The sequence below is a fragment of the Syngnathus leptorhynchus genome, chromosome 15 (genome assembly GCF_054491065.1).
Source record: "Syngnathus leptorhynchus isolate UIUO chromosome 15, UIUO_Slep, whole genome shotgun sequence".
In the NCBI taxonomy this organism is placed as follows: domain Eukaryota; kingdom Metazoa; phylum Chordata; class Actinopteri; order Syngnathiformes; family Syngnathidae; genus Syngnathus; species Syngnathus leptorhynchus.
In genome coordinates this window covers 788,359-811,004 of record NC_141209.1, presented here as the reverse complement: position 1 = coordinate 811,004, position 22,646 = coordinate 788,359, and the positions used below count along the sequence as shown (strand labels likewise).

At 41.2% G+C, this 22,646-nt stretch overlaps 1 protein-coding gene across 1 annotated transcript in view; it reads left to right on the top strand.

Annotated features, from left to right (window-relative positions):
- alk (ALK receptor tyrosine kinase) overlaps positions 1-22,646 on the top strand; it is a 123,166-nt gene that overhangs the window by 78,000 nt on the left and 22,520 nt on the right. The window contains exons 6-11 of the mRNA XM_085932019.1: positions 7,650-7,781; positions 10,825-10,953; positions 11,648-11,751; positions 15,686-15,858; positions 16,644-16,744; positions 19,591-19,713. Of these exons, the coding sequence (XP_085788145.1) occupies positions 7,650-7,781; positions 10,825-10,953; positions 11,648-11,751; positions 15,686-15,858; positions 16,644-16,744; positions 19,591-19,713 (762 nt within the window). The remainder of the gene's footprint in view (positions 1-7,649; positions 7,782-10,824; positions 10,954-11,647; positions 11,752-15,685; positions 15,859-16,643; positions 16,745-19,590; positions 19,714-22,646) is intronic.

Below are 22,646 nucleotides of genomic sequence, written 5' to 3'. Positions count from 1 at the left end.
TGCAATTGTAGCATAAAGCTCGGTGTAAGTGTGCAGTAAGTAAGCTTTCTTTTTTTGGGTGTTTTGCGCGACCTTTTACAAGTGGAACTATGGTAGAAAGCTTTTCCCCAGCCAATCGTAAAGTGATCCATCATTTGCATTCAAATCTGGGAAGTCGAAGCGTACACGGGGCTTGATTTTGCAAAAGCAGAAAAACTTCAAAATCATTTCAAACTTATTTTACAATGGTACCCTAATAATAAATGACGTATACTGTCGATGTTTTGATTGTGGAGAAACGCACCATAAGTGAGAAGACTGCTTACCTTCGCAATTTGTAAAGGAAAAGAAATTGTCGGGCAATAATTAGATGTCCATAATTTGCTAGCTTCACCTTTTTAACTCATTCAGTCCCATTGACGTCAAAGATATCAATGAGTTAATAGCCACGCAGTATGAAAATGATATCTTATACACAGTGTTGTTTTTTTGTTTTTTTTTATCCTTGGTAAGGGGGAGACAGAAAAGCTGCTGATAAACATGCAAAACAATGACTGTGCACATTGTGTTTTTATGCAAATGAATGTGCTTATCCTCTTTAGATAACTGTCTAAAAAGGGTGGAGCAGATGTTGACCATGTAAATCAGCCTTGGATCAGCAGTGTCTAATTGTCAACTCAGGGTTCACTTCGTTCCTCTTGTCAGGCAATAGCCGGTAGAGAGGAGCAGTGTGCCGAAGTGTCGGATTCTCCTCAACTCGTGTCCCCAACACAACAGCCATTATGCAGCTCCTACTGCAAAATCGAAGCCTTAATCTCTCTCGGCAAGATCATCGTGTGGCCTTTCCACATTTTGTGTATTTCAGGGCCACCCCCACTTTAGCCTCCAGCACCTGTCACAAAGCTGGGGCTCAAATTACCTTCCTTCCTTTCTTACCTGCACAGAATTTGAAGCAATTGGGGCTCTCATACAGCATCTCTGGCGCAGTTTGATTTATTTGTTCCAGGCTTTTGCACTCAAAATTAGCTCCTCATTGCTATTAATGACCTGTATGCAGACGATTGGGAGCGTTTGCACAAGCCTGAGTCAAACTTTGCTTAAACTAATCCTGTTTATTTGCACCCATAGGATTTGAGTTTTTTTTTTTTGTGTTGATACAAAGGTATGTTGTTTCATAAAAGGCATAATAGTGCCCTGAAAAAAATAAATAATAATAATGGTGTAACATCCCTCGTCCTGAAAAAAATGTCAATGCAAATATACTCTGTGTAAAGTGAAAACTGGAACCAGAGCAGTTAGCAGCATGTGCGGTGATTTAAAAAAAAAAATAATAATAATAATAATAATTCTTGCAGCTCTGTTCGAATGCCGCCAATTTCGCCATTTAAATGCGAAACCCTTCAAAGATGCCCTTAAAATGTCTACGTCTCAGTTTGCCTTGATTACTCAAGCTCGTGAATTGAAGAGATATCATCAATACAGGATGAATGAACGACGCTATGCTAGGACTTGTTTCTCCATAGCCTTCCATTTTAATGAACTCATCAGTCACAGGACCTACAAGCAATCCAATTTTGTTGTCTCCAAAGTAACTTGCTTGGTATTATGTCTCTACCCTCCCGACAGAAAGTTAGGATACGCCTATCTGCTACTTCTTCCCCATGATCACCATGGTATAGCAAAAATGACCTTCTAAGTCACTTTGTAAGGAAACAGACACCGCCCTGATGACTGACAATCTCATTAGCCATTTATGTGACTTGACTCCATGCCTTTGTCGTATCATTGTAGTCATTGTAGTATCAAAGTCATACTAGCCTGTCTGCCAAAAGACAGTTTGCTCACTGAAGAGCATATTTAGTATGTGTGCTCGTGTAGCCGGCGAGCTGTCACTATTCATTTTCCAAGTAGACATGTAGTGCTGGACAAGGAAGCGGACATCCCTGTAGGGAATTTGAACTAGTGTGACCTTCCCCTTCCCTGGCGCATTTCCTTAACCATTACACCATACTGCCGCAGGTCCTTAATGGAGCGTTACGGCAAGTCTATACTTTGCGATTAGGTACACTGTAGCATGAGGGTGTCCCCGGGCCCATCAATCACACAAGGGCCCGCAGAGGCAACGGCACAAATTGGAATCTGGTGGAGTGGACATAGCGGGACATTTGGATGGATGGATGGATGGATGGATGGATGGATGGATGGATGGATGGATGGATGGATGGATGGATGGATGGATGGATGGATGGATGGATGGATGGATGGATGGATGGATGGATGGATGGATGGATGGATGGATGGATGGATGGATGGATGGATGGATGGATGGATGGATGGATGGATGGATGGGGATCCTCTGTCGGGAAAAGCTTTTCTGTGTAAGGCTCTCAGGTTTTCCCTTACTATGCTTTCCGTCCTCAGCACAAGGTGGTGATTGACTTTTCAATTTTGCATCTGGAAGACAACACAATCCAAATATTTTCTTCAAATCCTAGAATTCCAGACTGTCTACCGTATATGGTGCAGGATGAAATGTACTAAAGAGAAAAATGCCGGGGCTAACTATTTTCGTCAATTCCCCTTTGGTCATGTATTAATTTGTCAGCTGTGACGCTATTGAAAGTGTTATTGGACTGCTTTCTTTCATTTATGCAAGATGGAGCTGAAAACAGTCCAAGGACTGTAGGGCATAGACAGCTTCCATCAATACTCGTAAAACTATTCCATCAATACTTGAAAAAATTGTTTGGGTGTGTTTGCATTGAATATTTGAACAGTGGCAATTTTGTTATTGCTGTTTTGCCAACACCAAGAAAAGTGACGTCCTGTACAGTGGCATGTATTTGATTTGTCGACTCTTGGCTTTAATTTGATAGGTTTCACAGACTAGACTAGACTAGACTAGACTAGGAGATTTCCAACCCTTTAAATGTAAATGAACACTATGCGCACTCGAGATCATCAGCACAATACGATTTTCCAATGCAGAAACTTTTCCGATGCAGTCCAGCCAAGCTGTTACTTTTTCAAATGCTGCAGGCAGTCCGTATTGTATATGGCAAACGGAACAGGTGTCTAAATCAATCGGATCTAGCAAGCAGCTGCTCAATATGTTCAAGCTGTTGTGGACAGACTATAGCTTTACTACGGAATCACTTCTGACACCTCAAGTCTAATATTGTTCAGTCTGCTGTGGATCACAGCTCACACACAGACACTCACGTGCAAACTTAAGTCACGCAGTTTAATAATAGTATTAATATCTGAAGCTATGTAAAATGTTTCAATATAACAGTGCCCACTGACTGTCCACCCTTACCTCGAGTAACTGGTGCTGCAGGGGCACATTCATTGAAGATTGTTCATAGCCTTTAATAAAACAATAATCATTCTGCGGAAAAGACATTCAATTATGAATCCCACAGTGGTGTAAGATTGCTCTTCCCAAGTGTGCTTGTAGGCTTTCCCAGTAGAAGCATGATAGATAGTGAGAGTGACTGGACAGAGCTGGGCCCAATTGAGCCTGGCGCTTTGGAGATAATTGAATTCATGTCCAAACACCTCTTGACATGTCACCTGTCCAGCAGGGGGAACTTCTCAGAATCCATCTTTAGCATCGCAGCAGCTGTAAATCATGAATACCTCACAGCTTGTATTCCATCCTCTCCTGCTAGAATTCATTACTTTCACCCCCCATAAAATCAAACACGACTTTGTGGCAAGATACAGAAGATTACGTTTTAAATTGAGATTTTCTTCCATGCTCCGGGCCAGCAAAAGTCAGCTCGCTCCTTCTTGACTGGTTAACTGACAATCTGTTCACCAATACAGAGACAGCAGCTAGTGTATCCACAGCATTTATTTTTTATTTCTATCATCACAAAATGTACTAAATATGATTCCCTGCAGAATGAAATGACACCTCCTCCATTGCGGGGGCATTATAATGTTCTCTGTTTTTTTCATTGACTATCAGCAGGGCTTTTATGAGTTTGGATTCTATTCAGACTTTATTGAATGTCATGTCTGTAGATATAAGTTTTCTTATTATTATTTGCGGCAAACGACTGACAACTCGTGATCACTCTTCTGATTGGTTGTTGTTCCTCGGGTGCAATGTTTTTTTTTTTTTTTTTTTTAACTCAAATGAGATTTAACTCAAAAGATTACGTCAGGAAGTATGATTTGATTTTTTTCCCCACAAATAATGTTACTAATGTAGTACTACTGTCACGTTTATGCTGACATTTTATTTGAAGTGCAAAGTCCCCCTTTGAGTGCAAGCCTTCATTTGAACCCGACACTCTTTAAAATTAGCCTCCAGTGCACTACTTAAGTGGAACTAACTCATAAGTTATATTATCAGCAAAAACACATTTACATTCTATCTGGGTGTCAGAGGAAACTGACACATTTAATTTACATTACTGATTGTAATTCCTCAGGGGAAATGTACTATCCCAGGGATGGACAATTGAAATGATGGAGGGGGCCATAATTATTAGAAACTCTACTGGGTGGCCACATGTATGAAAAAATGCCATTTTTAATATAGGCTACTTATTGAATCAATGTACAGATGAGTGTCTTCCTACCCTTTTATTTTCAAATGCACGAAAAATGTTATGTTGCAATATTTGCACCATTTTATTTCATCAAGCTTTTGCATAAAATCAAATCATCTGTACTCCTCTCATTTAAGTAGACTATACTTTGATTAAAATAATGTATCTGGATACAGATGATTTTATTTCATGCAACCACTTTTGTCGTAAGCTATAATTGTAGAAATTAGAGTTTGTTTTCTCCGATCAGAAAATATCCTCGTGTAACCTTTAAAAGTTGTTTGTTTTCTGGTTTCCTAGTAAATTATTAGGCAGTTACCTGCAAATTCGAACAACAATTGATATTGGCAACTTTTAATTTCTCACTGACATTTCCTCAGTGACAATCCAATTGTCAGACCTTTACCTTGACTTGCTTCTTCCGTTGTTTTCTGCAACAGAAGCACGTATAATAAAACTTTGATTGGAGCTTGGAAAACAAAATGATACAAATAAAAGTTTAATCGTAGTTTTTATGCAACATTGCAAAGCCACAAGAGGGGATACTAAAAAGAGCCTGGATTTATTCTGCCCAAATTGTAATCTATTTATTTGAGGAGTTTCACTTTTGACGTTCTTCTGAACACATATTTGATCATATTTTGCTGTTAATGTCTTGTGGGTTAGTTTTCTTCACACGTCTTTCAATCTTGGTGAAATCTCCCAGCGCATTTGAGACACTGAAGCTAGAGCACTGATGTAAGAGATTTATAAAAATGTGCCATGTCTCGATAGGGATGTTGATATTTTGTGAATTACTAGGGCCTGTTGTCAAAAGAATTTAACTTGGGTTTTATATTAAAAGTTAGATCTTGTAGTCGTTAACAAGTTGGCCACTCACTTTTATTAGAATTGCTTACAGGTTGTTGGGTTTTTTTTTTTTAAAAGGCTTATTTGCTGTACAGTATATCAAGCTGTACTTGAACAGAAGTGCCCTCAAATGACCTCTTTCGGGCTTCCCTCACTCACCTCGCATTGTCATGAGCATGTGGATAAGAAAACTGCAAACAACTCATCCTAGATTGACCTAATTATTTTCCGCAGTCTGACAAGTGTGATTTAAGGGCAGCGGTAGGACGGCCGGGGTTACAGCTCAGGTCCGTAGCAGCTGAGCGACATAGCCACTTTTGGGTCCTTATCCAACTGTCACCGAGCTAACACAAATAGATGGATTTACATGCTTTGCTATAATGCCTTTTTTCCTTCTAGTGATGAACTATGTTGCTGCACTAAACTGAAAGGAAGCCCAATGAATGCATAATGCATGCCTTGAATGAATGCCCATCGCAAGACTGCATCCAGACCCATAAACCCGGATGGTCATAAACAAACATCAGCTCATTTATTTGAAATGGTACATTTGCCTTGTCCCGGGCTTGCTATGTCTATTTTTGCAGACAAATGTCAATGCGCATTGCTGTTTTTACTGTTCACTTGTAAAAACTGAACTCCATCTTGCATAGCGCAAGTCATTTGTTCAGGCAAATGTGGGTTATGATTAAGAAGTTGGGTTAAAAAAAATGTTGAACATACTTTGGAGAAATCTTCTCAGATCATTTCTTGACATATAGTAAATATTTGAAGTTGTCTTAGGGCACTTTAGGCATCAAAGCACACCCCCGACTATGTACCAACTCAAGCCCACATAAACAAGCACTGTGCAACAGAGTCAAGGTAAAATTCTGATTGCCAAGAAACCTTGAGCAGACCAGAGAGAGTGCAAGAGCGAAGCCGGGGTGCCGTTTTTGGCTCAGCGCTAGAAGCACAGGTGCCTCCTATTAGTGGGAAGGTGAAGAGAGAGGTTAGTGTCATATGGAGTCGTATCAGTATTGAGTACAACCGTCTGGCTGTTCGACAAGGAATCACGCTGAGATGGAAAGCGACCAACAAATCAGCAGGGGAAAATACAATCGGATTGAAACATTCAAAAAAACAACACTATAAAATCTCCACCTGCAAGCAGCTATAAAGCGCCCTTGCAGACGCAGTCCTGGCCACGTTGGGGTATTGGCAATTTGGGATACTGCTACGTGGGGGCACTAGGACATTGGAATTGGATTCTTTATTTTTTTGCCGCAATATTTCAATAACATATGGAAAGTTTTCAGGCATTTCTTCTTTTTTATCTAAAATGGGCTTTTGAGGGTTTTTTTTTTTTTTTGCCCATTTTGGTCATTGGATGTCATCCACTATTTGATTGGCTTTTATAGAAAAACAAATTTGCTGAAAACAGACGCAATCCAACCAGTTGCTTGTGATACAAATAAGCCTATTTATTTATTTGTACATGAGAAACGGGGCAATCAAGACAAGATCATCATCAGCACAATCTCGCCCCCCCACTTTTCTTTTTTTTGTCTCTGAGGATTGGGGTTGTGATGTCAGTTTGGGAATATCAGAAATATCAGCACTCTTATTTGCATAGAAATGCAAATATCACCGCGGAACAACTAAATTTGTGTGTATTGCGAAGAACAGGAGTAGCTATCTGGGTCAGAGGGGGGTTTTTTTTCTTGTTTTTTTTCTGATGAATACTGTACTGTTGGCCAGATACTTATGCAGACCTTGGCTAGTTATTTATCTCAGTACAAGGCAGCCTTAGGATGTCACACACGCTTTGCAGCCAAGACATAAATTCACCCGTGTCACTGACTGATGTACTTCTGCAACATAATCGTAGATTTTTTTGCTATTTATAGGTTATGTTTACCCGAGGAGTTGATTTGTCTTTTTATGCTGTTGTAAATCTTAAAGGGAAAAGCATAATCTGGAATTACATTACATTTCGTCCAATGCAAAATAAAATGATATGTTGGTTGTTTCTATATTTTGGGTATCAAACTCCATGTGTTAATAAAGAGTTTATTCAAAGTCTATTTAACTTAATTAATGTTTTAATGCTGATTATTTAAGTTTACTTCTGGTCACAACAAAGTTAACGGACAAACATTTTCTTCTTTATCTGTGAGTTGTATTTTTCCAGCATTTCCAAAATATAATACATAGTTTATGTAATATTGTCAGAATTTGTTGTCATAGAAACAGCATTTTCATTTTGTCTTTCAGCTTCCTCAGCGGGCCCTACCATCACTCTGGAGGCCCGGTACCACTGTCACGAGGGACCTGTGATTACACTGGACAAATTATGCGACTTTAGAACGGACTGTCCACTTGGGGATGACGAGGGCGAACGATGTCGTGAGTACATTAGGATTGTGTAACCAAGATATAATCACGTGTTCTGTGACCTTTATTTCTGGATTGTAACACCAATGTCGAAAAGCTGCTCAGCTATTCTGCAGCTTCATTAAGGCCTCTGAGAAGAACAGTTAAGTGTCTCTTCCAACAAAGAGAGAGGCAGCAGAAAGTGTGCAAGTAAGCTTGGCGATCATTCATCACCCTTAACATAGTTCACATTTTTCTTTCTTTCTTTTTATTTATTTATGTTTTTTTTTTTTTTACAGTTTCCTTCTTTTTTTCCAAGCCTTAGTAGAGTAGTGGCTTGGCCAAGTTTCAGAATTCTCTCGAATGAATTCCATCATTTTTGATATCAGCAATTATCAAGACCAACTAATTACTTTTTTGTAGAATGAACAAAACCAAAAAGTATTGTAAAGGTTACTAGGAAAAGTGGGAGCGTGAGAGGGCAGCCATGTAGTTTTGACTTTGATATGTCCACATCAACCTTTTTGGCCAAAATATGTCACTGAAAAGAGATGGAGAAGCTAAGGGACTCTGATGCAGTCAAAACATGTCGCCTTTTTCTCCTCTAAGGCTTAAGACAAGCACAAGTGATCCATGTGTCAGTGTGACTGACACATTTAACTTCCATACATGAATGGTCTTTGTATTTTATTGACATGGCCATCACTAGCCACAGGCATACAAATCACAGTGTCCCTCCTCATCTCCGCTGCCTCTATTTTCTCTCATCTGTCTGTGAATCTCCTGATTTGGTCTTTTGAAATCCCCCATAAGCTACATAGAGGCTAATTACGGGAAAATGTAGCAAGGGAGTCGGAGCAACGATCATGGCTTGTGTCAATCACGAGACTTTTGACATGGAGGTGCAATTTAGTCCGTACCCGATCCAACCAAGCCCTGCATCATTACGCGCACATGCATTCTCCCATCTTTCAGCCATAGCTTTTTCCGGTTGATCTTCGTCAATCGCAATTCTGCCGACGCCCCGCTGCTTTTTCAGCATATTCCATCCAACTACAGAGGAATACTGCTTGCATCAAAGGGAATCCGAGCATGCGATTTAAGTGGTAATCTGCAAAATTCCTCCTCATCCCAGATATGGCTTCTCACTCTATGAGGCCGTTGCGTTGAGCCATCTTTTCTCTTTTGGCTGTTGTTCTGCTCACCGTGACTAATTAAGCAAAGGCAAACTAGGAAATGTCACAGTTGTCAACATGCGAGCGCTTTTCGAAAAGAAAAATGGGGGAAAGATGAGTGGGTCTAAATGCAACGATGCCAAGTCTGGCGGTTTGTGTCATATATTAAAAAAAAAAATCTGGCAACCACACACACACACACAGTAGCAAGAACATTGCCACAAAAAAAAGCAAACTATGACCTCATGAAATACACTGCAAACGTTCAAAAATGTAGCTTCAGCTAAAAAGTTAGGACCTCACCAAAATTGATCTTGCGTACTAAAATAGAAATATTTTCAGTTTGAAAGGACATGGAGAGTTTATTCTAGGCTGAAGGTGATTTGGTTCTGTGATGTCTGAATGTGAGGGCAAAGGAATGAATGATGAAAAGAAATGACTGATGTGGTAATTTTAGACAGTCGTGGTGTAACAAACTAATATGCAATCAAATTCTGACTCCGGCAGTAACTGTCTGCTAGTATTGATGTGAACCAAATGAAGGGGAAGGAAATTGATGCTCTGACTACACGGAAGGAAGGGGCAGAGAATAAAAAAAAAACACCCTTCATATCTTGTAAATCAGCTCCTAGCCAAAGTTAGAAATGAATGAAATGTCTTCACAGAATTTGTGTACAAATGTGCGACAGCCACACACCTTAAAGAATGTCCCAGCTGTGGAAATGGATATTAATCTGTGCATGTTAAAACAGATTTTATAAATCTTTTTCATTTTCATTTATTTAACAATGTTAATATAATATTTGAGGTGAGCTTTACTCAGATACAGTCAGCGCTATGTTTTTATGAATTCAAGCTTTCGTCTTTTAAGTGGAGGCCATTTTCTTTTTTACATTCTTTTACCAGCACTGTAATCTTTGCAAAGGTCAGTCAGTATGTGCACCATTTTCTTGATGTTGCCAAAAAACTCCACTTTTATCACAAAACAACATATTGTTATAGGTAATGGGTACTTACAGAGTTTTAAAGGAGCATCAAGCTTCTGGGGGGGGGGGGGGGGGAAATCAAAGGAATGAGAAAATGACAACAACAACAAAACAACAACAAAGAAACACACTAAAGCTTGAAACAAAAGCCCGGAGTTATACAGTGCTTGGGTTTGGAAAAAGCGAAACGTCAGCATTGCTGATAGTGTATGCAACTATTTTATTTCTTCACATTGAGGCGCCTTAGTAGCAGTCTGAGTCAGCTACTTAGCCTGCCTCATCATGCTTTCAATTCCCCACTCTGTTATCTGAAGATGGGACAGAAAAAGAAGAAGAAAAAAAAAAATCAATCCAACAAATGCCTTTGACAATAGCTCTTATAATATTTGCCCTATCTAAGTTGTATTTGATTTATGCAGTCAATTACTTGAACAAACAAGGGAGGGAAAAAATCTTGTTAGAAATAAGACTTTGCACTTTTCCATGATGGCATTGTGGAAATGAGGCGAGACAGACCACACATTCAACTCCTCTTGGGCTTCCAGAGGATTGCATTTGATGCGCTGCTCAAGCCACTAAAATACCCCAGCAGTGAGCAGCCAAAAATGGTTCAGAGGCACACGCCATTTACCCGCAAAGCACACTATAGCGCTACCTGAGTGCCTTCGTTTTCGTCAATGGCACTTTTCCCATCTCCTTGACGTAGGCCTTCTCACTTCTTTGTCTAGGGCGAGTTCAGTTGCCACCTTACACATCTACCTAAATTTCACCGATACAATACTGCACCCTCTTCTTGCGTCAATTGCCTAGCTACCCCCTCCTGGGTGTCTACTCATTATCCATACCCCTGCTATTGTGATTATGATGATCATTTCCCTGTTGGCCTCATCTATTCTCTTTGCTGTGTCTCTCCAGGCCGCTTCCTCAATGGCAGCTACTGCTCTTTTGAAGAAGATGAGTGCAGTTGGCAGTCAATGATGGGTGTCCCTTGGAGAAGACTCCAGTCTTCAGCCAAGACCGCAAGACAGAGCTGCCCATCCTCAGGTGCTCCGGAATATCGATGGAAGTGTTTTGAAGAGTATAGCTAAAAGCTGAATCCTTATTTTTGCACTCGAGGGCCTTTGCGCCGTTGTGGGAGCAAACACAAATGACTTACATTTAGTGTAAGTGAGGCGCACAGTTTACAGAGTGGAGATCAGCACGAGCGCGTACAATTTAAAATAATGGCCTGGATTTTGAATAAAGGAATGGAAACAGGCCTTGGAGGAAATAGCCCTGCGTTACATCAATTATATGAGACTGAGTCTCGCGTTTGCATCCACGACCGGTCATGCCGGATAACTCGCCTCTTCCTAGTGTATCAAACATGAGTAGCCGCCAAAGGTACAGGACTTAAGATGTCGGGTGTGCTAAAAAGCAGGTCACAAATTGCTTCCGCTGTTGCGAACTCTGCATGTAAACATACTCGATGTAACCTGGCGATGAATTGTAAATCCATGGACAGGTGATAAGTGTTATGAATCCATCCTATTTTTGCCGAGGCTTGTTTTTGTTGGCTGACAATGAGAAAATAATGGAGTGTATGTGATAACGTTAGGCCAAGATTGGTGTCATAAAGTAAACATCCTTTTACTTTGAGTCCCACCATGTCACTGTCACGTTTTTACAAGTATAACATATGTTGTTGTTGATTTTTGATACTGTATAATAATGGATTGTGTTGCTCTTATTGAAAAAGGTGCAACACTCAGTATGGAGGGGAACCAGTTCAAAGGTCAACATCGCTCGACATTACTCAGGAGTCCTCTCTTTCCACCTCCTTTAAGAAACTCCCCTTGCACGGTGAGCACGCACTTGAATATTTTTGATTGCGAATGCTCAGTTGAGAATGTTGCCGTCACAAATATGGGGCACGTTGTAAAGATTTGACTTTGCACTCAGAGGTAGCAAATCCAAGACTTGCAAAAGACGGCTTTGGAACACAGTGGGAAGCATGCTCAAGGAAAGAGTGAAAAAATTGAACTTACCTGTTCTTCTCTTTCTCTCCCCTCACATGCGTGTTTGTTTATGTGAGCACTCTAAATTATATATAGGTGAGAAAGTAATGTGAATTTTTGTCCGTCTAGCGCTATATGTGCCGTGCCCTCTTGCCCCAAATCAGCTAACGTCCGTTCCTGCTCAAATGTGACCAGAATGAGAGAAAAAAAGGAGTTTGAAAACAATGGATGCTTTGTTCTATCTTCCTTCAAATGTGACGGACATGAGCTTCTCTGCACAATTGAATATCATCCCAAAAAAATACATGTATCTCAATGGTTTAATCAAGTGAACTTGAGATACATTCCACACATGGAAAAATCATTTTTAATAGGTCGATTTCTTTGTCAAAAATAATTGTATTGCTTCTTTTATGTATAGCAGATGCGCTGTAGTACGTAAATACAATTTAAAAGCAATTCCAACTTCAATAAAGGTCTGTGAGTTTGACAGTAATAATAGTCTAATTAGTCCATAGACAAAAATATGAACGTAATGTCCAATTATTCAAATTTTATAGATATGAAAAAAGCAAAAACGAATGCGATTTCATTCTGTGTAGAAGTTTAGTACTACTAAAATAAAGCTTTTGTCAGTCTGTATTTCAAGAAATAAAAGATCCCGTGTCCACGGATGGTGCAACTCTCTCGACAGGAACAAGCTTTATTAAAGCTTTTCATGAATAATTCCTTCAAGATTACAAATAAGGTGTTGTTACGAGGTGATTCCATTCCTTTGATGTTTTGCTCGAAGATTCCTCATGAAACAAGCATGGTGATGGGTGTCAGTGGAGATGGAGGGGTCAGCGATGAGGCACCCATTTGTGTCTTGCCAGGATTGCTTTTGAAAGGTTTCTCAGACATCTATACCTTGATGTCTTCCAAACTTGCCGTGACGCGTCTCTATCGTTGTTTCGACGAAGGAAAAAAAAGAGACGGGAGTAAACAGCAAGGCTGACCTTGTCAATCAAAAGCTGCTTCGACTTACCTACACATGAAATAAAATGGCATTCTCTTGGTGGTCCATGATGCCGCTGCCGCATGTAGATGAAGCGTTTAGATCCCGCAAGTCTCAATTATGGTTGTGTAACAAGTTTGTTATTGGTGTTGTTTTGCATCCCAATGGCCCATTGTATGTGAAAGAGCTGGAGGCAGTCTTCAAAGGTGTGAGAAAAGTATGCATTGACCAGACCATAAAAGGCAGCTAAAACCAAAGACAATTCCAATTTGGTATAAATTATCTATTGTAATCACTTTTTGTATATTATTATTATTATTATTATTATTATTGTACACAGTGGAAAACCCCGCCCCGCCCCGCCCCGTTTGCATAGTGATTAAAGAGGCAGGATTTCCCACAGTCTCTTGACACAAAAACAAAAAACCCAACAGATTAAGCATGATTCCAGATTAAATCCTTTCTTTAAACACCGACTTGGCGCTTTTTATCCGGCCTGTGTGCTCCTGGACGACCATACTGATGATATTCATTTTTGGTATTAGTACAGCTCACTTTCATGTCATGCCCGATGTCCACTGTCCACAAAAGCGTGTTTTCAAGTCACCATCTGTTTTCACAGCGGCCGATAAGCACCTCAAGCTGTAATGGATAAGTGAGTGCTGCTTGACATAAAAGATGTCGTATTCAGTTTTGCGGTTATGCCGCCTCTGTGTGTCACGCTTATCAGAATTAAACCAGCATCTATTCCAGCGAAATGGTGAAAAGAGAATTATGTGCTTGGCTTTAATAAAATGCTGTTGAGGGACATGCCAGCTCTGAGCACAGCGCAGCTCGGAGCGCAGCGCAGCGCAGCCCATGCTTGTTGGCAAGCTTCAGAGCTGTTTACTTCCTGCGGTTTAATTTGTGTTACGCCCTGTGTGTTTTCAGGCCAGATTAGTTTGACCATATCCCTTCAGGAAACAACAAAATTAGATTAATTTGTGGAGAAGCATGCAGGAGTGGTGTTGATGCAAAACAAGCCCAATGAGCCAGCTTTCTGGTTGAAATCTGTTCATCTCTCAATGATTACAGACTTGCTTGTTGTTGTTTGATCTTTATGACCAGCCCTTATTCGACTGCTTTCGATAAAAACATTGGCCCTCAGCCGCCCATACTTGGACTTAATCATTTGCTATCCACATTTTGTCCCAACTTCAACACAGTGGGCCAAATCCATTTTTGTTCTTTTATAGTGACTCACACATTTTTTTTCTTAAATCTCTCCATCCTAGATGTGCCGTGTTAAATCACTTATCGGTGTGATTCACCAATCACCCCCCCCCCCCCCCCCCCCCCAACAATGGTCCACATCAGAGGCATTCAGCCGAATCAAATTGATCAAGTTTTTTTTTTTTTTTTTTTTGCAAGCAGCTTTGTAAATGATAACTGCCTACCTTAATGCACTCCTAATTACCCAATTTAAATGCTAAACACTTTGTTTAAAGAAGCAAGAGATCAAACTTAAAAGCTTATTCGAAAGGAAACGGGCTTTATCCTGTCCTACAATTGGTTCTGTTTTCAAGCGTAGCCCTGCGGTCAAAATAAAAACTCAAGTCATTCCGTAAGCATCGTGATTATATCATTTAGACTGCTAATTTGCCATGAATCTGTGTTTATGGACTGGACTACGTTGATCAAATATTTGTCGGTTTGGGCACTTTAAGAATGCTCATCTTGTATTTTTCCCCAAAGTTCCTGACTTTGTCAGTCTCACGCTGCTCATTTAGTCATTAGTTTCACATGGTGGCATCTATTATGCCCTTTGGTGTCAACCAATCAACTCTTTCCCTCGGGTCTTCATCACTTGTTTTTGTCTTTAATTATTCTGTTTGTTGTGCCTCCAATCTTTGTTCCTTTTTTCCAAGGCATCTTGTTGTCACTTTTGGAATGAAAGCCTCCGTGGGATTTGAATGTGCATTGGCTTTGTTGACTGGACATGGGCAGAATCCCTGGCTGGGAAGAAAACGGCCTGAACCGCTATTATTCCATCCATGAGTTCAATTTGCATCACCAGTAATAACTTGCAGCTAGGATGTACTTGAGGATGTCTACTTTTGCTATTTTTGATCCTGCTGGTCTCATCAAGTTGCTAGGACAGTTTGCAGCCACCGGCAAAGAACCACATGAGAATCTCCTTGGAATCAGAGATAACGTTTCTTGGCCAAAAGAATGTATTGTGCCCCCAAAATCTGTAATGATGTCCTGTCTCAGGTGATGAAGGTCACGAATTTTGAGGGAAACGTGTAAGACGAGAGTGACAGACAGATTGTTGCGGCGCCAGATGATGAGGTCACTTTATCGGATTGTTGTAATGAAGTGAAAGCTGAGGCAAAAAGCAATCTATATTCCTACCTATGGTCAACAAGGTCTGGGGAGGATGCATCTATTGCAGGTACAAGTGACTGAAAGAAGTTTCCTCCTTTTGTAGGATTTGTTTGAATCGTAACTAACACACAAACGGAGCAGCCGAGTTGCGCCAGACTCACTTGAAGGCGCAGATGTTGTTTTGACTTTCAGGTGGTCCCAATTGACACGATTCACACAATTTCAAAACCACTTTATTTATCAAATAACAATACAGTGCTCTTTTTCTTTATTAAAAATAGCCAGCCAAAAAAAGGTGGGTTGTTTTGGAGGGGGATTAATAGCATTTCAACCCATTTCCATGGGGAACCTTGATTTGATACATGAAGTTCTTGAGTCACAAGGATTGCTTGACTGTACTGCATGTTTTCCACAGGTGCGGTTCTGGATGTGTTCTAGTGGTATACAGAAGGGGACGCTGTCTTTGTGGATAGCAGAGAACAGCACCGGCCCCAAGGACCAGCGCCAACTGTGGCACTCGGCCAGCGAGGCAACATCTGAGAGAGGCTGGAAATTCATCACAGTTCCACTTTATGGACTGGCTGACTGGTACGACACTCACCAGTGGCACTCGGAGATGTGGCAAGACAGAGTTTTCTTAGGGCAGCTTTCAATTGAACAGTCACTGGTCGTCACACAAGTATAAATATTTCCCACAGGGCGTTCGACCTCTGGACCAATAAGCTCTGTTTCTCTCTCATAAGAATATGTGTCAAGCATTTTGATTCCATTTTCTCTCAATTAGGTGAAATGAGCAAATCCCTTAGCGACAGCAGATGTGCTTTGTGTACAAAATCCCTTTTATTTTGCCCGTCTGTGATATGTTGTTGAAATCAATACTCAAAGTTTCATCTCCCTGCCACATAATTAGCAATGTCCCCGATTCCTCCTCAACGAAGGGAAGAAAGAAACCCACATAAAGCATTTTATCTTTCCTTGCCTGACTGGAGCTTTCTTTGCCATTCGAGCTCAGATAATCCTGTTCCGCTGAGAGTGATTAATTTTTTATTCCTGGGTTATGTAGTCGGCGGTGCTTGTGTTCTAAATTATAATGTCATGTTCGTAACCAGCAGATGAACCTTCTGGTTTTTGCGAGGTGACCTTTTGTAGAGCTTAAGCAGATCCCAAAGTGCTGAAGAACACAACCGACCGAGAGTACACCCAAATACGGCATGTCGGTCAGATTATCAAGACCTTTATTGATACGTAAGCGATTGTTTAAAATGCCTCACCGAAAATTCATTGTGACGTTTGTTTCAAAGGTCTGATCAAGTGGGAGCTGTCAAAGGTTTTCCAAGTTTTGTCATTGTTTGATGCTCGCTGTTCTCCCACAGGTTCTGGCTTCTTTTCGGCTCAGAAGATGGACCTGGCCCCGGTCCTGGGTCCATTATTTCACTTGACAACATCTCTTTCAGCATGAACTGCTTCCTGGCTTGTGAGTGCGATTTTTTTCTTTATCTTGATATATAATTATTTTTGGGGGTCTTTTATTTTCTACGGAAGTCTTCTTAAACTTTCATTTCTGTACTTCTACATGAGTATTGAGTGTAAATCATTTGAACACCTCTGATGGCTTTCAAATGATAAACAAAGACGAAAGATATTGTCAGCAACTTTCAATATACTTCAAATAACATCCATTTTAATATTAAACACTTTTGATGATGTTTTAATAGGTAGAAAAGGATGACTGTGTTTGTCAAAAACTGTAAACATTTATCAAAACAGAGCCCAGTGGCTGAGCGGCCCTTTATTTAAAGAGATGACATTTTCCAGGAGATGGCCATTTGCTCTCAAATGTGTGGGTTATGGCCTTTGGATTGGCTGCACTGCTTTGGCGGAAACATCTATCTATGCTTTGAACACTTTCCAGATGGCAAGCAGGCAGGTATCTCTGTCATCCATCTGCATTTGACGCCGTCATATTCAGACCAACCAGTCCATGCTGAGGATACAGCCATGGAATACAACTTCTTACAAACGTCATGAGGCGGATAGAAAATACACCCAGTGGCAATGATATATTGTATCATTATTATCATCACCATTTCAACTTATGGAGTTCAGATGTACTCACAGTTTTATAGCATTTGATGAAAAGTGTATTTTGGCTACAGTGACAATTTCGTCACAATTATTATTGCTTGCCTCTAACATTTGTGACTTCTGGAGGCCTTCAGGTAGCTCGGGGCACCCAACTAATGAATAGTGACACTTCAGTCGGGTTGTTTCTCCGGCCTCTTGGCTCACGTTACTCCATCGACCTGCTTGCTAGTTGCTGCAGCAACATTCCAGTGCTGCCGATCACAGCGTTCTTCCGCGCATTCCCTGAATGATAATGTCTTTGCAGCAATTGTGCTCTAGATTCTCACACACATAGGCACCAAAAAAAAAAAAAATGCTGAGTTAAAACAACACTTAGAAGCCCCGAACTTCCAGTGGGATAGCCAGATGGTGTGTAAAGTGCTTCCACTCATTCAATGTGTCAAATGTATTTTGTCCACTCGTATGCTGTATAACATGATCCATCAAATCTGCACACAGCTATCAAGCAGCAGAGGTTTACATGCTCTTATTCATTTGAGGATTACAGGCTTGGGAATGAGCTATTGATTTACTAAGTGGAGCATGCTGGTGGAAAAAAAAAAAAAAAAAGATTTTGAGCTTTTAAATCCTTATTGCGATATAAAAACACAGCTTCAGATGAATTGTGTTTAACTGCAGTTGTTTGCGCTGTAAAAAGAAAAAAAAGGTAATCTTTAGTTGTTGTGGAAGTCAGATTGTCAAAACACGTTACGCTCTTTTGAATTAAACTTCAATATCGTAGCACACAACCTCACTGTGTCGTTTTAGAAATGAAAAGCAGCAGCAGCAGCAATGAAATTGCTTGTGTTTTTACATTTCACACATTTGGCTGGCCACTTGTCGCACGGCAGAGTTTGTAAGATTAAATCACTGATTCAAAAAAAGCTATTCTTAGGTGTGTGAAGAGATGTGTTCCTATTTTGCTTTCCCACTATATAAATATAACATGCCATCCTCAACAGCAGTGTTCGTTTCATCTGGGGCAAAATGACATAAAAAGGAAATGGAGCGCTTACAAGACAACGAAATATACTTTTAATCATCCCTTTTATGGAAACTTGACCCACACCCGGCGTTCATAGCAGGTGACATACTTTTCATATCTTCTGTGAGCACATTGCTCTTCACTGTCAGAAGCATTGTGTCAGTTTGAAGGAAACGCCATTTGCAAAGCGTAAACAGGGGGAAGGGTGAACTCTGAATTGGTCAGCAAGTACACCAATATTGTCACCAGCTATTGTATAATATGCCTCTTTATAAAAATGACAATATCCATATTTCATGCATGTTAATTGTATTCAATTGACTCGAGTGCAAACAAACTTTGTTGCGTCGAAAAAATGATTTGACAGACTCCAAGATGCACTTTATTATTTTTTAATTGATAGTTCACAGAACATCTGTTTGTCTCTAGAACATGCCCGTTGTTGGGTTTTTTATGCCAACACTGAGCAAGTTTACTTACTTCTCTGCGATTTCCCGACATTTAGCTCAGTGGTCAGCAACTTGGCGCAACTTGGAATCATAACCATTGCAGATACTCTCTGTGTATGTTATGAATACATTGCATCAATCTCCCTTTCACACAAGGCGATGAAAGTATGTCAACTGACACATTGACGTCAGCACAGAGAGCGAGTGACTCGTTTATTCTGGCTTTCTGCTAAGCAACCATGAAAACTCATCTTTTCTCCACACTGAGGCATACAGAACGGGGACAGGTGACAATTTTCCAGGCTGCCTTCCAAGCACCGCAGGTAAAATTAGTCACCCCTACTTTAACATCTTTTGGGGGAAGAAGTTCCTCTATCTTGTGCAGTAATAGCCAATCAGGCGGCCTTTTGCCAGGAAGACTTCACCCTGGGAGAGAGTTTAAGCAGGATGAGATCAAGGTAGCAGCGAGCATATGATCTCAGTCCTGGAAATGTGGTTCGGGGCTGGAGGCTTGATGGATTGCTACAAAAGAGCCAGACTGAATGTGCTTACCCATTCGCTGTTTGGAGAGATAGAGGCAAAGGAAATTGGATCTACGTATGCCTTCCCTCTCTTCTTTATAGCCAAATGAATTGCAGATTGCACAGATTGAACTGCTGCTAGTCAGTCTGCTTACTTGCATATTCGACGCCATAACAACGCCGCTGCGCATGGAATTAGAAAAGCGATATTTTGGTGATAAAATGTGACATTTCATTTCAGCCAATGGAGAGTTTCCACCGGTGGCCAGTAGTAGCGCCACCGGCTTGCCCGTGGGACCGCCAATCACTGCCACAACGCCATCCGTCGGGATTCCTCTGATGAACTCACCTACCAGAGATTACTGTAAGTGTGGATTTGGAGGAGAGATGGCTGGCTATTTCACATAGCTTGAAGCTATTCATGCCATAGTGTTTCTCTGTCTGTCTGTCTGTCTGTCTGTCTGTCTGTCTGCCTTCCTTTGTCTCTGCTTGCACACCCACGCTTGCACGCATGCATGCACTGATTCTCAACGACTCTAAATGCATTGCATTTGACATGACACACAGACTCTAATAAAGTAAGCGCGCCCCCCACCGGTTCACATCCAGCCCGCAACAGCAGGAGTCCTGTCGAGATCTCCTTTGGCAATAAATGGAGCAGGACGGGCAGTTACGGAGTGTAAAATTCTTCAATTTGTCTCCGGAGAATGTCAATGGAGACGCTTACACAGACATGACATTTTCTGGCTCACGCTCTCTTACTCCCTTCCTTCAGTAAGGCAACAACAAGCTGAGTTCCATATCCCAAGTCATATATTTGTGTTAGTCTTATCAATTCTTTTCCAAAACACATTTCCTTAGCCAGAAAGCTTTCAAGCACTGGACTCGCTCAAAGAAAAAAAAAAGTGAGCCGTTACTCTTTTTCTGGTTAACTGGATGGGGAATCTTTTTTTTTTAATTCTTTTTTTTTTTACAGCCTCAGGTAGTAAACATGTTTCTCTGTAATCATTTTATAATAAGCATCCTGCACTGAAATAAATGTGGACAAAGTCAAAGTCCGCTTTATTGTCAATTTCTTCACATGCCAGGCACACAAAGAGATCGAAATTACGTTTCCCACCGTCCCACGGTGACTAGACAGTACACAGCACTCACATCAAACAGCAGAAAGAGTAAAAACGAACAGACAAGAGCAACAAATAAGTAATAAGCAAATAACCCAAATAATAAACAATAAATAAATAAATAGACAAATAAGAGCAGCAAAATGGAGCAAGCGCGCTAATAGCAGACAGCCAGATCATAGCGCAAAAGAACAGGCCGTCATGTAGCGGAGGGGGGAGGGAATTCAGGATCCGGACAGCTTGGAGCACGAAGCTGTCCCTGAGTCTGGTGGTGCGGGAGCGCAGGCATCTGTATCCCTTCCTAGAGGGCAGAAGTACAAACAAAGAGTGAGCGGGGTGACTCTCATCACACACAATCGCAGCCGCTTTGCGGGTGAGACGGGAGGCGTAAACTTCCTTCAGGGAGGGGAGTGGAGCCCCGATGATTTTACTCGCAGTGGTCACTATGCGCTGCAGGGCCTTCATGTTGTACTCAGAGCAGCCACCACCCCACACAGCGATGCAGCTGGAGAGGACGCTCTCAATGGTGCCACGGTAGAATGTGGTCATGACGGCGGGAGGAGCACTTGCCCGCCTGAGTTTCCGCAGAAAGTACAGATGACAACAACAGATGATGATGGACCCAGGAATCCTAGCGTGGGACTCTAATCACAGTAATCTACATCATATTTCCTGTCCCTGAAAGAAGAAAAAGCTTTTTGTTATGCCCAGACAGTTGATTTGGTTGTGTACTGAGGCTTCAATTTTCAAGCTTTTTGACATATCATGATTAAAGGTATTATTCACTAAAGGTTTGTATGGTCCAAATGGAAGCAGAAATAATTGAGGGAGCTGATCTACTGACTGGGCGTAATTTGGATTGTGCAGTCAATTTTTCACATTCCAACTGGTCAATATACTAGCTAATGCAACCTACGTGCAAACAAAAATGATTGCAATAAATGGCTACCTACACTTTCATTTAGGAGCTAACTTGACAAGGAGTCATGTCATATTATGACCTTTGACCGTGGGCTGTAATTTTCCACATGATCTGCTTGATTTCGCTTCGGGAATGATTTCATACACCGAGCCCACCTAACTCCACATGTTCAATCAAATTCACGGCGAGTTTTTAAATGGGAGCGATCAGAAAATCGAAGGCAAATATTTCATATAACTTGCTTGGATCCCGACTCGTGATTTTACGGGATCAGTAAAAAAATATGTTTGACTAAATAGATGAAATGAGGGATTGATGCCACTGCCAGTGAATGGTCTCTGCATGCAGCCAATTCGCCATGTAGTATTCAATCTGCTGAACAGGCATAGATGGTCAGAGCAAGAGCCAAATGGGAAAATGCTAATTTGGGCTGCTTCTTGCCCAGTCGCTTGTCAGTCTTGAACACAAGCTGCTGCTGACTTGTTTCATTCATTGGAGGGTCAGGGAGGAAAACGCTACATTGGTGTTTGACCTGCGACACTTTGGGAGTGTATGAGCTGGATCTAGGAGGATGGGTAACATTGAAAAAGAAAACCTACTTATTGCTCTTGCCTTTGTCCATATTATGCTGTAGATCACCGGTGTCAAAGTCAACGCCCGGGGGCCAGCTCCGGCCCTGCCAGATCGTTTTATGCGGACCGTGAAAGCAAATCATGTCTGTCAACTTCAATGACCCTTACTTAAATCTAGAGCAAAATATTTGTCATGTGAGCCCTGAATATTGGCCGGGTATCTAGCGTCTGTCTCCCCTTGTGGGCCTGACGCTTTGCCATGCTCTGGGCCTGATGGAGATTTTCACTCTGCCAGCCTGTCACTCCAGCAAAGCCCTTGTCGTCCCTTGACACGCTTTGTGATTAACCCCAACAAAACGTCCCGTCTCCTCTCGCCTTCATCTTTTCCCACCAGCAGATGTCAATGCAGTCTTTCTATGTATCCTTTTCTTTTCCATTTCAAGAGGTTTTATTTATTGACACTTTGTGAGTTCAGCTTTTTGCCCCTTTTCGTCAGGTACCGCTGATCCCACTCTGCTCTCCTTCTGGTTGTGTTCACCCCGACTTCACCTGCACACACTTTCCTCTTATCTGTCTTATCGGCATCCGTGCACCACGATCCTGGCAAAAGACGCGTCGAAAACTGACTCGTCTTTTTCTTCTTAATGAAAAAGTCATCCGAGCTTGTGGTGGGCGGTTC